Here is a 17,315-nt window from a genome sequence, read left to right as displayed (position 1 = left end):
CTTTTGGGAATCTGGCTGCTAGTCTGTGGTGTGGTCACGAAGTGGAGTTGAAGGCCACAGGTGAATGAAGTCATGTGGGCACAGGTCAGAGCTGAGGATGTGTCCCATCATGTTCTAGTCAGAACCCTAGGTGTTAGAGGGCTGTCATCCAGTTAAGAAGGGCTTAATCCTCCTCAGTCAGCCAAGGACCAAGTCAGAAGGGAGGGCTGTCTCTTAGCTCAGGGTGGAGCTCTGCAAGCGTAGTCCCACAGGGTGAGGAGTTGACATCCCCTTTGTTGATGGGCTTATCTGAATCCCTCCGACCTCGGTCGTGCCCAGGGAAGAGGCTTATCCAAGGGCTGGGAACTGACATTGATCCTTTAGTACAGTTGTTTTCTTTCTGAGGTTAAGAAAGAACGAACTCTCATTTCTCCATTTCTAGTGCTTCCATGTGGTTGGTTAGTGCTACCCTAATACTTTCTTGAGGTTGTGGGAGAAAATATAGGGGTTGTGTATTTGTGTGCATGTGTGAATGAGAAAACAGGGAGAGACAGATAGCTACCAGCACTTTCTTTTCTCTGACACATATCCTTGCCCTAGTTCAGGTGGCTTCCCTAACTTCCAGCGTTCAGTTCTTGGGCTTCTGTCCACTTAAAGCCAGGTTAATGCAACCATTCCGTTTTTATTATTTTTTTAATCTCTTTCTTAGAAAGCCCATCTACTTGTGGCATTAACCCCAGAACAGATGCTACCCCATCTTTTTCTCTAGCTTTGTCCTTTTTTCCATAGCTCTTGAATTTCTACCAGCTTGCTATAATCTCTATCTAGAAGTTCTTTCAGCACCTCAAAAAAAGAGAGCTAAAGCTGAAATAATGAACTTCAATGCCCAGACGAGCTTTCCCACCTGAATTCTCTATTTCTGTAATGGTGTGTCTATCCTTGCAATCACCGGTCTTGAAGCTTATGAGTCATCGTGAATGCCTCCCTGTCCTTTTCCTCCATGCCCCATCAGTTGCCAGGTCACCTCTGTGCCAGCTGTCTGGAATCTATCTCTTTTTTAAATAAGTATTTAAAAAAAATCCTCACTGAAGGATATATCTATCATTGATGAGAGAGAGAGAGAGAGAGAGAGAGAGAGAGAGAGAGAGAGATCAATGTGAAAGAGAAACATTAATCAGTTGCTTTTCATACTCGTGAGCCCACAACCTGGGTATGTGCCCTGACTGGGAATGGACCCAGCAACCCTTCAGGGCATGGGATAATGCTCTAACCAACAGAGCCATTCCAGCCAGGGCCGTCTCTTCTTTTTCCATTTCTACTATCACAACTCCAGCCCAGGCTCTTAATTCCCTCCCACCTGTCCTACTGCCCTAGTCTTCTAACTAGGTGACCCATCTATAGTATTCTAACTTCAGTTTCCCCTTTTCCCTGAGGCTAGTTTAGTGATCTTAAAATCAGAATTTTCGTCCTATCACTTCTCTAATGAGAAAGACATTGATGGCTTTGTTTTGCCCACTGCACAAAAATTGCACTCAAAGACCTCAACCATCTGGTCCTGGCCTTTCCTGCCTTTTGTTTCTCTACCTGCTGAGTATACTCCTCACCTTCTGTGAAGTAAAGCCCTCCTTCCTTGAAAGGTTCGCTCACTTGCTATTTTTCTTGATTGTCCCTACCCTCTCTTGCCAAATGTCCTGTCCCCATTATAGCCAGGAATAATCTCTCCCTTTCTGACTTCTCATGGGATTTTACTTGTTCCTCTCATGTGATGGTGACCACGATTACCCCTGTTTTGAGGTTTGTGCACCATATCTAATCTCTCAACCAGATCATTGGTGCCTTTGGGTTGGGGCCCTGTTCCCCTTTGCATCCCTTTGGATTGCTCATCGAAGTGGGAATGTCTGCTGGAGCTGTGCTCCCAGGATCAGCTTGGGACTGTTTTCCAAGAGGCTTTGACCTGGGCCCCTCTGCATGACCATACAGATTGTTGTAGGCCCCCGCTCCCTGTGGCACAGGAGCTCAGTAAGCCGTGGGCATTGGTCCCTTTAGGGGCTCTGAGCTCATTGTGTCTGCTGAGGCTACCCTTCTCTCTTTTGGCTCCCACAGTCAAGCTGGTCATGCTCAGGCTCACTAATAATGGTCCTCTTAGCAAAATCATTTCAGTTGGCATAAGCATGTGGGCCATAAGCACTGCCCCTGAATTAGCAACTTCTTTATGAAAAGAGTCCTTGTTCAAGGGGACATTTCTTTATAAATAAAATAGAGGCCTGATGCACGAAATTCATGCAAGAGTAGGCCTTCCTTCCCCTGGCTGCCAGCACTGGCTTCCCTTTGGCAGCTGGGACCCAGGCTTCCGGCCGCCTGGGACCCAGGCTTCCCTCGCAGCCCCAGCTTCATCTGGAAGGACATCTGGGCTAATTAGCATATTACACTTTTATTATTATAGATTGGGGTGGTGTGAACCGCTTCTGCCTGCCAGCTTGATCACTCCCTAACCACTCCCTTGCCAGCCTGATTGATGCCTAACTGCTCCCCTGCCAGCCTGTTTGCCCCTAACTGCCCTCCCCTGCAGGCCTGGTCCCCCACAACTGCCCTCCCCTGCTGGCCATCTTGTGGTGGCCATCTTGTGTCCACATGGGGGCAGCCATCTTTGACCACATGGGGGCAGCCATCTTGTGTGTTGGAGTGATGGTCAATTTGCATATTACTCTTTTATTAGATAGGATGAATATAGGATTGGGCGAGCGGGGATCCTGGGAGCATGTTCCTGAGCTGCTGTGCTGTTGGTTGGTTCAGCCTGGCTGAGTTTTCTAGGGAGAGTTTGTATTGGCACCAAGATCAGCGAGGCTTCATGGGAAGGTGGATGCAGGTCCCAAATAATCAGATTAGTTCACCTACCAAAGTGTGCTACTCTGATATTAAAAGAGAGTAAACAGAAGACTCATCAAGACGGCAAACATCTTTTGATAGGTCCCCACCTCCTTTTGTGGTAGTATACTTTGAGGCATATATCTGCCAGACATTGTACTAAACACACTATAAAAAAACACACCAACTCTTGGATAAAGAACTGTGTGTGTATGTATGTATATTTTTGTAAGCTCAGCTTGTAAAATACAAGTTTGCCAGATGTTCCATAATTTTGCGGTAAGACATTGGTGATGTGGTCATCCCCTTAGGTTAGGATTGCCTGACTTTCTGCCCCTGTCTTTCTTGCAGTAGCATCTTCATGAGAGACAGTATCTCTCTCTTGAGCTCTACTACTGGGGGTGATGGGGGTGATGGTGGTGGTGCAGAGACACTATCCCCCTTTCCTCCCCTCACCACATGGGCTGCTCTATGTAGAGGTGGAGGCCCAGAGGAATGAAACAGAATATAGATTATAAGGGAGGGGTTTGGGGGTCCTAGCTGCCTCTCCCCATTTCTCACATAGGTGCTTCAGTGAAGAGTCTTGCGTCTCCATCCCCGAAGTGGAGGGCTACGTGGTTGTCCTCCAGCCCGATGCCCCCCAGATCCTGCTGAGTGGCACCGCTCACTTTGCCCGCCCAGCTGTGGACTTCGAGGGATCCGAGGGGGTCGCTTTGTTCCCAGATCTTCAAATCACCTGCTCCATTTCTCACCAGGTGGAGGCCAAAAAGGATGAGAGTTGGCAGGGAACAGGTAAGGATGACTCCAGGGAGTGAGATCATCCCGAGGAGGGTCCCTGTCTGGCACCGGAGTGAGGGAGAAAATCTGGGGCTGGATGTGAGCAGCAACTTCATCCTGCATTTGCTTGACTAGAACCACTTACCATTAGGAAGAAGAGCCAGTAGGAGGCTCACAGGTGGATGGAAATTGTTGGGTAATGGCATTCTTGAAAATGAAGCTGACTTCCAGGGAATGACCCTGGAAGGGAAGGAAGAGTGGCCATGAGGTGGGCCTCAGCTCTGACCCAGATCCTGACTCTCTCCAATACAGTGACAGATACACGCATGTCGGATGAGATTGTGCACAACCTGGACGGCTGTGAGATTTCTCTGGTGGGGGATGACTTAGACCCGGAGAGAGAAAGCCTGCTCTTGGACATGGCATCCTTGCAGCAGCGAGGGCTGGAGCTCACCAACACGTCTGCCTACATCACCATTGCTGGTCAGTGGGGCCCGAGAGCCTGTCCTCTTTTTCTGTGTGTTCTCCTCCCCATGATCAAGTACGAGGAAATCCAGAGGGTCCCCCTTCCAGGTCCAGGGTTGTGGCCAAGTAACATTTTGCATCTTCCCAGCCTGGAAGATTGTTTGGCTTCTAGATTGACCCTGGAGGAGATGTACTGAAGGTTAGGCTCCACATGGTCCTTTCTCCCTCTTCTCTCTACAGCCTGGCTCACCTCCACCTCTCCTTTGGCCGAGCCTTCTTTGACTAGCTTCCTAATTCTCTAGCTGTTTGATACCAGCCATCCTGTCTGTCTTCCATCTCATTCATCTTATGTAAACAGCATAGCTTTCTGTTAGGAGGTCATCTAACTAGTGGGAATGATTTGGAAACTTCCAAAGGAAGCCTGCTCTTCTCCAAAGGATCCTCCATAAGGGAGGGTGGAAGCTGATTGGCATCACCAGTTCCCTCCCATTCCCAGTCCCTTCCAGAGCCTCCCTGGTGATTTCTGAATTTCCTCCTCTCTCTGTTTCTCTCCTGCTTGCCACCTCCCTAATGTGCTGCAGAGGATCCTGGTTTCCTTCTCTCCATCCCTACTCAGAAGCCACAGAGCATTAGAGAGGAAACCAGAGCAGGAAATGCAGCCCATCCCAGTCCATTAGAGCCAGGTGTTGGGTGGGGGGGGGGGGGGGAAGGGGGCAGAGTGGGCAGAGGGGACATCGCTTCCTCTGAGAACTCCAGTTGAAGGGAGGAGTAACCCACTCTAGGCTGGTGGGAGTCGGAGAGAGAGCCCGCCCTGGGCCTCTTCGCTGACTCCTGCACTGAGCTGCTTGCTCGTCCTCCAGGGGTGGAGAGCATCACTGTGTATGAAGAGATCCTGAGGCAGGCTCGTTATAGGCTGCGGCACGGAGCTGCCCTCTATGCCAGGAAATTCCGGCTTTCCTGCTCAGAAATGAATGGTCGTTACTCCAGCAATGAATTCATCGTAGAGGTACCTAGAGAGTCTCCTTCCTTCCACAGGGTGGAGGAGCCAGGGTGGAGTGGACTGAACCGATAGGCGGTGGGAATGGAAATGACAGCAGGGAGGACTCCTGGCCCCGGTGGTGGGTGGGGCAGCAGCAGCAGTTGTGGGGCAGTGGTTAAGAGAGGGCTTTCGGGAGATGGAGTTGGACCTGGGGAGGAGTGCGTGCCCACCAAGCCCTCCCTCCCCAGGTCAATGTCCTGCACAGCATGAACCGGGTTGCCCACCCGAGCCACGTGCTCAGCTCCCAGCAGTTCCTGCACCGTGGTCACCTGCTTCCTCCTGAGATGGCTGGACACAGCTTGGCCAGCTCCCACCGAAACTCCAGTACGTAAGGCTGTGCGGGGTGGGCAGGTGGCAGGGGACGGGGCTGGGCACAGGCACCCGCCCCTTCCACCCCTGGGAGGGGAGGACAGGGTGGAGCAGTAGGTTCTGCTCCCTGTGGTACCTGAAGGCTGTATTCCAGTTCCTTTATTCCCCTGGATCATCACCTTTCCCTTGTGAAGAACGTGCGCCGTGTGTCATTGCAGGGGCCCTCATGCTGGGAATCGTGAAGTCAGTAAGAGGGGTAGGCCAAGCCTTTGTTGTCCCTGCTGCCCTCCCACAACAATATCCATAAGCCCTGGGCCCAGGGACCCTTGGTAGTGAAGTTATCAAGTATTATTAAGCACCTATTATGTACTAACACTGTCCTAAAGTACCATTAGGAATCTAAAAGAATTACAGTATACTGTTCCTATCCCCCAGGGGAAAGTTGGCACTATTACATGTGTAATCACGTGCTATGGACAAAGTCATAAGACTGTTTCTAAATCCAAATGAGCAAGTGTGTAAATTGCAGATGAGGTGCTGCCCTTCAAAGCAATCTCCTTCCCTGGCCATGGTCCTTCACCAGTGACACAATTTTCAAATTCCCATGTACTAGTAAGAGTTGCTTAATAGCAGAGAAACCAGAAACTGCAAGTGTAAAGAAGAAAACTCAGCCCCGATTCTATCACAGAGAGGAAACCATTTTAATATGGTATATTATGCTCCAGTTTTTTTCCTATCCCCATTTTTTTTTCCTTTTTACAAAGTTTGGATCCTATTATTTTGCAACTTGAGATTTATACCAAATATTATAAAATGAGTCTTCCCCCACATTATTAAAAGCTGCAAAATTATTCTGATATTGCTAAAAATGATTTTTTAAATCCCGTTTTTGATTGCTTTCAAAGCCCATTGATGAGGTTGCACTTATTTTATTTTATTTTTTTGGATGCACCATGCTCTTGGCCCAGTTCAATATTACCCAACTTCAGCATCCAGTTTTGTCAGAGTTGGCGCGGATGTCATTTTGCGTTTTTAAACATTAAACCTACTCTCCAAGGGCACAGATTTGTCGCTTTTGAAAAAACGTCAAAAGGTGTATCACAGGCTCTGAAGGCAATTCCTTAAAGAGTTCTAAGAATGCTTTGTGGGAAGAAGTCCTTGGTCAGTGAACACTACCCTGAAAGTACCGCACTCTCTTCAGTATACTTAGTAATAACATCAGCAAACACATCCATGTGTACCAGGCACTATGCTTGTGGGCTTTTACACATACTAACTCATTTAGTCCTTACAAACAGCAAATGAAATAGGTACTAGAATTATCCCCTTTAAAGGCAGGGAAAGGGAAGCCCAGAGAGGTTAAATACTTTACTAAGATCACACCGCTAGAAAGTGATAGAGCCAGGATTAAAATCCAGGCAGCAATTCCAGAGCCTGTGCACTTCGTACTCTCTCCATTTATATTTGATGCTTAAAAAACACACACACTATTATTAGCCTCAATATTTTCTAGAGCTTCCCCGCGCTTCTTACTCAGTCTGGCTTCCTCGCCTTGGGCAGTGGCCACTGCTACACTACCCTTTGTGTATTGTCATCCCTGGTACTGCCTCCCTTCTTTCTTCTGCAGAAGCCCTTTTAAGTGTTTTACTCTGACACTATGGCAGAGCAGGTGGAAATAGGGATGAAGAGGGAATACAAGGCATAACCAAGTTGCAGAGGTTCCAAGAAGCTTCACTCCATTTTTAAAAAAAATACACTGAGCTCTGGCCGGCTGGCCTCGGAGTCACCACGATGGCGGCCTTCGTTCTGCTGCGGCAAGGGTGAGCCGGTGCGCTGAAGACTCTGCTTCTAGAAGAACAAGTGTTTCGAGGACTTGTGTCTACAGCTTCTCTCTCTGCAGAAACAGGAAAGAGTGACAAGGGACTGCCACCAAATTCCAAGAAACAAAGTCCACCAAAAATGTAGTGGACCCAAAAGAGGGGCAAGCTACTAACCACTCCAACAGCAGCTGAATTATCTAAAAACTTAACGTCACCCAGTTCTTACTCATCAATTGTGAATCAAGGTGGGACAGTAGCTAGCCGTAACCCTGGTGACAACGTGCTATTCACAGATGACGGGGTTGCAAAGTTTTTGTCAAGAAAGACTTTGGTAGAGTTTCCTGAAAAAGTTGCATCTTCATTCAGAAAACAGGGCTCCGATTCAGAAGCTCTTCAGAAGAGCAAGAGAGTGACGGACAGTTCATCTTCATCATCATCTTCATCCAGCTCCTCTGATTCAGAGTCTGACGAGGAGAAAGATGGCTCAGAAGTTAATTCTCAACTGATGAGCAAAGGCAAAGAAAGGGTTTCAAAATTGGAGGCCTCCCCTTCCTTTGAAAATAGAGCCTCCAAAATTTCATTATCAACAAAAGAGAAAACCTGGTCACCACAGCCACAACTGGACCTCCCCTTGCCAGAAAAACCCTGTCAGGCAAAGAAAGGGACCTCCATTATGCCATTAAAGGACCAGAAAGATGAAGCAAAACCCACTGTACCCAAGTCACAAGTAGGTGAAGAGTTTATGAAGCAAAATGTAAAGGAAAAAAACCTGCAGAAAATAGTTAGCTCGAATAAAGTAGATGAAAGCCAAAAGCCATTTGAAGGTAAAAAAATTTCATCTGACCATACAAAATCAGGGTTATCTACACAACCGAGTGGTGGCCCAGTGCCCACTCAATTGACAGAAGAAACCACCGCAGGACGACAGCTGCAAGCAACTCCTCCTGAGACCAGAGGAGGAAGCTTAGAAAAACAAGTCCCAGAGCCTGATGGGGAGTTACCTTTTTTCCCATTCAAAATGGGAAATTGGGGGAAGCAGGCAATAGAAGGACTCTCAAAGGCTAACAAAGAGATTTTGGAAGATCAGGCACCAATGAAAAATTTGAAGCCAGTTCCTGTTCATAATAAAGACGTTCTCCATGAAAAGACAATAGTACTAAAGCTTGAGGCAAAGGGTGAAATCATAGAAGACTCAGCAACCCAAGTGGGAGACCAGCAGGACACACAGGAGCCTGCACCAGCTGCCGCACCAGCCGCCGCTCCTGCTGAGCCATTTGACAACACTACCTACAAGAACCTCCAGCATCATGTCTACAACGTGTACACCTTCTTAGATATGAACCTGGACCTCTCTAACCAGAGGTTGCCTCAGCCCTATTCTGGCAGAGAGTCACCTCGCCACTGAGAGCTCAGTTTAATGATCACCCTCACGTTGTCTGCCGCATTCTTGCCTGCAAAATAAAGTCTGCTCAAGTCATAAAATAAATAAATAAATAAATAAATAAATAAATAAATAAATAAATAATACACTGAGTGGCCAGATTATTATGATCTCTGAATGCATAACAATCTGGCCACTCAGTGTATATCCTATATAATAAAAGGCTAATATGCAAATTGTCCCCTCAACCAGGAGTTCGACTAGCAGGCAGGCCGGCCAACCGCCCATGTCCCCTCCCCCTGGCCAGGCTGGCCAGACCCCACCCATGCACGAATTCATGCACCAGGCCTCTAATATATATACTGAGTGGCCAGATTATTATGCGTTCAGAGATCATAATAATCTGGCCACTCAGTGTATATTTTTATTGATTTCAGAGAGGAAGGGAGAGGGAGAGAGAGATAGAAACATTAATGATGAGAGAGAATCATTGATCGGCTGCTTCCTGCAAGTCCCACAATGGGGATGGAGCCCACAACCTGGGCATGTGCCCTGACTAGGAATCAAACCATGACTTCTTGGTTCACAGGTCAATGCTCAACCACTGAGCCATGATGGCCAGGCTTCGCTTGGCCTTTAGTTGGTAGAGAGATGTGAGCGAACTAAACCTGTTTGTGTTCAATAGACCCTCAGGGCCAACTTCTTTCTTCTTCTCATGATTCCCTAGCTCTTTCTCCAGTTATTTCCCTCAGAATTGGCACACTCAACCTTGTCTGGGTTGGATACTGGTTCCTGCTACACAGATTAAGCTCAGTCTAGTTCCTTGTTGGCATTGTTGCTGGGCCTGTCGAGATTTTCAGTCTTTGTTTTCTGTGGCATGAGGTCCCAGGGGAGGTCCTTCTCTAACTACCCCAGCACTTCCTACCCTCACCCTCATCCTCCCCAGCTGGCGGTGCTCCAGGGTGAGTAAGTATTGTCCTCACTTCACCTCCCCATCCACTGTTCTGAGCTGATGTGCAGGCCAACTAAGCTTGCTCTGAGATCCTAACTGAGAGCGGCGGCAGCCTGCTTTTGCTTTCCCCTTTATTTTGGGTTGAGTATTGTGCAGAGTTCATAGTTTACCTGGGGTCATTGTGATGACATCTCCTGAGCTTACCAGGAGATCCACTTCATAAAACCCTCCTCAAGGCAGTCCATCTTCTCCCCCACCCAATTCCAAGAGTGGTATTATAGAATTATGGCTTTGCAATGTCAAATTCCTCTAGCCAGGCAGAAGCAGTGAGAGATACCATTTCCTCCAAAGAGATAGGAGGTAGATTTCCCTGAAGTTCCTAAGAGCATCAGAAAACAGAGATCAGTGTGAAGGGGGGCAGTCAGGGAATGTTTTGTGGTGCACATAGAGTTTGAACTTTGACCTTGAAGGATAGAAGGAATTTTGTGTGGTTATGAGAAAGAATGAGAATTTGAATATTGGGGGTGGGTAGGTGGTTTAGGGCAATTTGGGTTAGGGAGAATAAGGTTGTCTGAGAAGGGTGAGACAAAATGATGAAGGCAGTATTTATCTAGTCATCCAAAAGTTTGGTGCTCATCAGTATCACTTGGGGAGCTGTTTGGTGCCTAGGTTACACTCCATTCCAGTTAAATCAGAACGTCTGGCAGTGGGAGCCAGGCATCAGGGTTTTCAAAGATTCTTAAGTGATTCCAATGTGCGGCAAGGTTTGGGAACCATTTCCCTACTTTGTTTCCTACAAGGCTTTTCAGAAAGACCTACCATGTAATAGGATAAAGGTAGAAAATGAATCAGGAAGTGCGGCAGAAAGATGAAAGAAGAATAAGATAAAACCAGTTCATAAAATACTCAGAGACTGTGCAGTTGCGAGAGTGGGTCAAATATTGACTCTGAGCTTCCTTGTCGCTAAAGCAAAGAGGAACCTGAGAAGTTATGAACGTCATAGGATAGGAGCCAAGCAGAATTTCAGGAGAAGCCCTGGGACCGTGGGTAGAAAGAGGTTTCTCCTGATGGTCTTCACAAAGGGGGCACCACGCAGCGCTGTGGACAGGGCTCCCCACAGTGTTCTCACCATCAGTTGAAGCCAGGAGTTCACATGGCCCATTTGCTAAAACACCCTTTCATGTTGACTATGGAGGCCATTCAAGGCCAGAGGTAACTGCTCAGATCTAATGCAGCAAGAAAGGTTGCTTCGTTGTTAAACCCTTGATTTTTGTCTGTAGCTAATTTAAAAATCCTCCTATCTCGCTGGCCTCCTTGCTCATTTTAAACTAATGAACCATGCTCATTAGCCTATAGATAGAGTGTAGGCATTTTGTCTTTCCTGCATCATTTCTTAGTCCTGGCAATCAACTTGTGATTTCCTTCGCCAGGCCGGGGTCTCAGAGGACCAAATGCATTTGATTAAGGCACAAACCAGAAGGTTTGTCTTGTCATCATGGTGCCCAGAGCAAGTTTACCTGCTGTGGCCTCCACTCCTTCTAGAGCCTGGGCTTGGCTACAGGGGCATTCTGCTGGTGCCCCCCCACCTCCTCCATCTTGCTCATTGGTGTGGAGACTTGGGAGGGACTATTTCCCGCAGATGGGAAGAAAGGTCTTCTCTGTCTCCCTCTTCCTTCCTCCCCCATGCCCAGGCCATTGAGAAATGCTGATTCAGCCAGGCTCATCTCTGCCCTGGAACCAGTGCCCAGGGAGGCTGCCTGCCCTGCTAGGCAGAGACAGCTCTAGCTGGAGAGTGGTTCCAAGTGGGCTATGAGTCGGGACAGGGACCAACTCGGCAGAGAGCCATCAGGGTGGCCTCAGGGAGGTGTGAAGCGAGTGTGCCTGCTCAGGCAGGGCATTCTTCACACACCTGGTTGGCCCTGGAGCGCGTGGTGGTGTGTGTGGTGGCAGCATGAGTGTGCTGGCTGCCGCAAGCAGGGGACTGCAGCAGCGTGTGTGGGGCTCCTGTGCTGTGTGCTTCTTTGCGCTCTGCTCTGTCTCTTGACATGTGAGTCTTACAGGCTGAGGGTAAATTCAGGACCAGGAGGTATATCTGTTACCGGAACATAACGTGTGTGTGTGTGTGTGTGTGTGTGTGTGTCCCATGCATTTAATAGTTCCTCAGCAACAGGACTGCTCAGAGTCTGGGCCTCATGGAGCCTCTGTGGTCGGGTGAGCTGCTGTGAGCAAAGACAGTGGGCAGGATGTGCACCATGTGGGGTGTAGTGACCCAGCTGCCTGTGAGGGCCCTGGGCCTGGGTGTGCATGTGTGGGGTCTCTGCCTCCAACTGCTATCCCTGGGGCTGTGGGCTCTCCTGCTTTGCCTCCGCCTGCTTCTCCGAGGGCTGTTTGTGTGTGTGCAGGGGGTGGGCAGGGCTGTGCTCACAGCTGCTCGCTCTGTGGCCCTCACAGTCCATGTCTGTGCTGTTTACATCCTCCTTCAGGGGGTTGCCTGGTGTGCCCAGCTGGCAGGGAGCTGGGTGACGCTGCACCTATGGCTCTTCGCTGCCTTTCTGGAGACCCTCAGACGCATCCCGTTGACTCTGGTGTGTGAGCAGGCTGCCAGGTGGCTGGTGCAGGCAGCTGTGTGGGCCAGCAGAGGTCTGGCTCGGGTGCAGTGTGTGGCGACCTTTGTCCAGCTGTGTACCCGCACTGTCTTCCTGGGCATGTACCTGTGCATGCACATCTGCTTTTCCGCCATCAGCTCTAGGGTCCACGTGAGAGTCCACATGCCCTTCAATGTCTCACTGCCCTTCAAGGTCCATGCTCCCCTGAGCCTGGGCCTCAAAGTAGGGCTGCAGGACCAGAGGCATGGCAGGGCCAAAGCAAGGAGGGGTGTACCTCAGAGGGAGGTTAGGGAGGAGCAGAGGCCCCGGAGGCCCAGGAGCCCTAAGCCCATGAGGAGAAGGGAGGCAGCACCCAGCAGGAGTGAGTCCAATCCAGGTGGGTAAGTGAAGGGGCTGCTCCTTGCCCCTTAGACCTGTCCCAGCCTTGGACATTCTCTCCTCCCACGCCATTAAGCCCATGTGGCTGCCTCCCTCCTCCCACTGGGCACTGAGCAGCTCATTCCTAGGCCAAGTGGTCCTGAGAGGATGACCTGGGCAGGTTCCAAACCTTGCCCTCTCCCCGCTGACAATAAGGCTGCTCCTGACAGCACTGGGCTGGGAGCCCTTCCCCAACCTGCCTGCCTCCACTTTTACACACCTCCTTCCCTCTGTCTCTCTAGCAGCAGCCACTCTGCCGACAGCTTCTCTCTTGGTCTCTAGTCCTTCCCAGCTCTATTTTTCTTCCAGCTTCTCCAGGGTAGTCTCCTCTTCTGAGTCATCATGGATCTTCTCTTCTCTTATTCAGAGATACCCTCTGCCCAGGGTCCCCCTCCCTGATCCCTGTGCTGAATCCCCTCAGGTGGGCCTGGCCACCATCTGCTCACCGCACGCTCTCCCCACAGTGGTTCCCAGTGCAGCGACTCTCATCATTGTGGTGTGTGTGGGCTTCCTGGTGCTCATGGTCATCCTGGGCCTGGTGAGAATCCACTCCCTTCACCGCCGTGTCTCAGGAGCCAGTGGGCCCCCAGGGGCCTCCAGTGACCCCAAGGACCCTGACCTCTTCTGGGATGACTCTGCTCTCACCATTATCGTGAACCCCATGGAGGTAAGTGGCTCTGGGGAGTGGGGAGGTCTGAAGGGTCAAGATTCAGCTGCAGCATATACAGCGAAGACCTCTAAGGAATGGCCAGGCCCTGGGGGGAAAAGCTCTGGGCAGAGCCTCTGAGTAGAAAGGAGAAAGGTTTGTGTGGGGAAGGAGGTGGGAGAGGGGTGGGATGAGGAGACTGAGGGAGGCTGAGAGGCTCTGGGGTATGTCAGGCCACTGAGCCCCTCTCTTCTCCACTCCTGCCTTCTCCAGTCCTACCAGAATCGGCAAGCCTGTGTGGCGGGGGCTGCCGGTGGCCAGCAAGAGGATGAGGACAGCAGTGACTCAGAGGCAGCTGACTCGCCCAGCAGCGATGAGAGACGCATCATTGAGACCCCCCCACACCGCTACTAAGGCCTACACCCCTCCCCAAATAGAAAGAGAGAGAGAGAGAGAATTCTGCCCTGGTGAGACAGAGACACTCTCAGAAAAGAGAGAAGGACATTCTGAGAGAAGAGAGACCAAGAGGGAGAGAGCTTGAGGCATCCTTTAATCTAAAAATTCCAGTTGGCCCCACTGGAGTCTACCCTCCCCATCCCCCCACCCACCTTGCTCCCATGCCTCTGGGCTCCCCTGCTACCCCCAGTGGAAGACTCTGGCTGCCTTTTCTGCCCCTCAGAGCAGCTGTCCCCTAGCTCACCTATGTCTCTGTCTCTCCCCCCACTAGCCATGCTCTGTATTGGGGGGCTGTCAGTAGCAATGGCAAGGGCCAGCGGTGGGATTGAAGGAACCCTCTATTCCACACTTTCCTACTCTCCTGTCCATGAGGCCTTCCTCCCCCCAGTTCCCACCATGGGGCCTTCCTGCTTCTCTTATGATCCCCCACCTCTGTTTCACTCTGGGGACCCCTGCTTCTTTACCGCGCCCACTTTCCTTCCTTTGTTGTCCTCTTTCCTCTCCTGTCCTTGCGTGAAGTTCTACAGCCCCTTCCCCTTCCTACATGACCCGGTCATGGCCAGGTTGTGGGGGTGGGAGCGGGAGTGGGGGCCCCGATGTATTATATATAATGTATATTTTTTCATGTTGTCGTGAGCACAGCCCCTGTGTTCCATGTGCAGCTCACAGCCTTGTGTGTGTGTGTGTGTGTGTGGCATTGTCATGTCCTGGGGTGGCGGTAGGGGAATGGGTGTGCTGAGGGAGGGGACATACCTGAGGGTTTTCAAATAAAACAACCAGAAAAAAGCACCGTGAGCTGCCTCCTGCCTGTCTGATCCCATGTGGGCACTGTTTAGGAGGCGGGCCCATGGGTCTCAGGGCCCGTTAGGGTGTATGAGCAGGGCTGAGGTGAGGTGGGCAGGACTGGTTGTCTTGGGTGCCATCACCAGGTTGCCAGGCCACAGGAAGTAAGGCAAGGTCAGATGGCTCACAAAGTCTTCTTCCCTCAGCACTCCCTTGAAAAATATAAGTAATTCAGGGGATGCTTCAGATGCCTGGACATTGTGGGGTCACTGTCAGTCCCTCTCCATCTCTTGGAACATTCCATCTGGAGCACATGGGCTCCTAGCCCAGGAGTCCAGGAGGTAAGCGCAGGCAGCCCTGCCATTTGTAGCAAGAGAGAATGGTCTCTGAGACATGTCCCCTAGGTGGTAAGGAGCAGTAATGAGATGGACATGTTTCCGAAGAGGGACCTGTAATGGAGCATCCTTCCTGTGCTGTCTCTGCCCCAGGAAATACCAGGGGTCCAAGTCTTAGTTCCTTTCTGTGGGATGAGGGGTTTCGAGGATCAGTAATGTTCTCTGGAATTCTTAACCGGTGGGATGGAGGTGGAGATCACTGGCCCATCCCATGCCCCACCCAGTGCCCAGTCTTCTGCTGGGTGCCCCATCCTTACCCATGGATCCAACTACCAGCTGTATGTGGATGCTTCCACATGTATTTCTCCCACCCAGACCTCTTTCCTGGCCCCTATTTACAATTACCTATTGATATGTCTACTCAGGCATCTTGTGCCTCAGACTCAACCTTAACCCAAATTCTGCTCTATCATTGCTTACCTCTCCCTATCGCCTTTCGCCCAGTTACCTAAGCCAGAAACCTGGGTGTCAGTCTAGGCTTCTCCCTCTCCCTTCACCTCATGTCCAAATGGTGAGGACACCTGTCATTTTTACCCCTTAAATCTCTCAACATGTCTTTTCCTTTCTCTTTCTTCTACTGCTGTTGCTGTGTTGCTTCAATATAAGCCTGTCAATATACTGGTAAGCCTGTTCTCCTTGCCTCTGGTGTCTTACTGCATTCCAGCCTGAATATGGGTCTGAGTGGCCTTTCTAAAGTGCAATTCTGGCTATGCCACTCTCCTCTTAGAACTTTCCCTTCCTTCCCATCACTGCCAGAGTCAAGTTCTGATGCCTTGTGGGTGGCACTTAACCCAGGGGGGTTAGACCTTGCCTCCCTCCCTGGCCACTCTCTGCCACCTCTCTTGTGCACCTGGTCACACAGACCACTAGTACTTCCCCAAATTCACCCCGCTCTTTCCTGCCTTTGTCTTTGCACATACTGTTCCCTCTGCCCAGCATGTTCTTTCCCCTTTGTGTGTTTATGTTTTATTAACTGCTGGAGGCCTGGTGCACGAAATTTGTGCACGGAGCGGGGGTGGTGTGTGTGTGTCCCTCAGCTCAGCCTGCACTCTCTCCAATCTGGGACTCTTCGAGGGATTGGGCCTAAACGAGCAGTTGGACATCCCTCTCACAATTCAGGACTGCTGGCTCCCAACCGCTCACCTGCCTGCCTGATTGACCCTAACCACTTCTGCCTGCCAGCCTGATCACCCCCTCCTAACCACTCCCCTGCCAGCCTGATCGATGCCTAACTGCTCCCCTGCAGGCCTGGTTGCCGCCAACTGCCCTCCTCTGCCGACCCGGTCACCCCTAACTGCCCTCCCCTGCTGGCCTGGTCACCCACAACTGCCCTCCCCTGCAGGCCATCCTGTGGTGGCCATCTTGTGTCCACATGGGGGCAGCCATCTTTGACCACATGGGGGGTGGCCATCTTGTGTGTTGGAGTGACAGTCAATTTGCATATTACTCTTTTATTAGATAGGATTCTACTTATCTATTCTATTTGTGTGCAATCTTCTACTTATCACTGAAGACCCAGTTCCAATGTTGCTTCTTCCAGGAAGTCTTCTGAGCTCTGGCACCTTTTGTTTATGCCTCCATCACAGCACTTCCTACTAGACTGCAGTACATGTCTGTTTCCACCACCAGATTTGTTGTATCCTCAGCAAATTATATAGGGTCCAGCACATAGTAGGGGCTCCACAAATGATGAATGAGGTGGTGTGTGTGGCTCTCACACTGAGACTTCTTCGTAGAAGGGGAGAGGAGAGCTGCTCTGGTGACCTCTGGCCTGGGAGGTCAGTGCATAGAGGACAGAGGTGGCCAAGCAGATGCCCTGTGGCAGTCTCTCCTGTGGTGGGGCCATCTGTATGCCAAGCTGACATTTCTGTGTCTGTGGCAATACCATGTGGGAGGCAGCTCTACCTGTTCAGCCAGAGTCCTTCAGAGACTCAGGTAATGGCTCAATAGGTAGAGAGGCATGAGAGAGACTTTGTTGTCCTGAATTTCAGTGTGTTCATATCATTCTCCGCCCCTTTTCCATCCCTCCTCATCCTCACCCTCCCTGGTCTCAGAGTCCACAGCTTCCCATGCCATGGAGCTGAAGCCAAGTGCATCCCGTTATTTCTGTGCTTGCCCTTGGAGCCCATGCACTGTGGCTGAGACGTAGGCACGGGGTCCTTATTCACCTCCAGTTCAAGCCACACCTCTATGGAGCAGGTAGGGGAGAGGGAGAGCTCACTGGGAGCTGTCCCCCCCTTGACGGACACACATCAGCAGCATAGAATGGCAAATGGCAGCGTGGAGTTTTTCTTAGCATCTGGCCAATCTCAGCCAGACTCCTGGCCTTTCTGGATCATCTGCCTCTGGGATGGAGTTTCTTCTGAAACCTACCATTCTACATTAGTTTCCTGGAGACTCCAGAATCAGAGCCACTGATCACTGA

General features: G+C 50.5%; 1 protein-coding gene and 1 pseudogene across 2 annotated transcripts in view; both read left to right on the top strand.

Annotated features, from left to right (window-relative positions):
• Nucleotides 1–14,506, top strand: part of CLSTN3 (calsyntenin 3) — a 28,772-nt gene extending 14,266 nt beyond the window's left edge. The window contains exons 13-18 of the mRNA XM_080658605.1: nt 3,410–3,636; nt 3,934–4,104; nt 4,947–5,092; nt 5,314–5,449; nt 13,075–13,277; nt 13,530–14,506. Coding sequence (XP_080514731.1) covers nt 3,410–3,636; nt 3,934–4,104; nt 4,947–5,092; nt 5,314–5,449; nt 13,075–13,277; nt 13,530–13,670 — 1,024 coding nt within the window. The 3' untranslated portion in view covers nt 13,671–14,506. The remainder of the gene's footprint in view (nt 1–3,409; nt 3,637–3,933; nt 4,105–4,946; nt 5,093–5,313; nt 5,450–13,074; nt 13,278–13,529) is intronic.
• On the top strand, nt 7,226–8,699 carry LOC308243232 (annotated as a pseudogene). The gene has a single exon. The product of its transcript is annotated as an uncharacterized misc_RNA (transcript).
• Nucleotides 14,507–17,315: the final 2,809 nt, after the last annotated feature.

Source organism: Plecotus auritus, assembly GCF_963455305.1.
Source record: "Plecotus auritus genome assembly, chromosome: 3".
Taxonomy (NCBI): domain Eukaryota; kingdom Metazoa; phylum Chordata; class Mammalia; order Chiroptera; family Vespertilionidae; genus Plecotus; species Plecotus auritus.
Note: the sequence above shows the minus strand (reverse complement) of the source record. Positions and strands in the feature narration are given on the sequence as shown.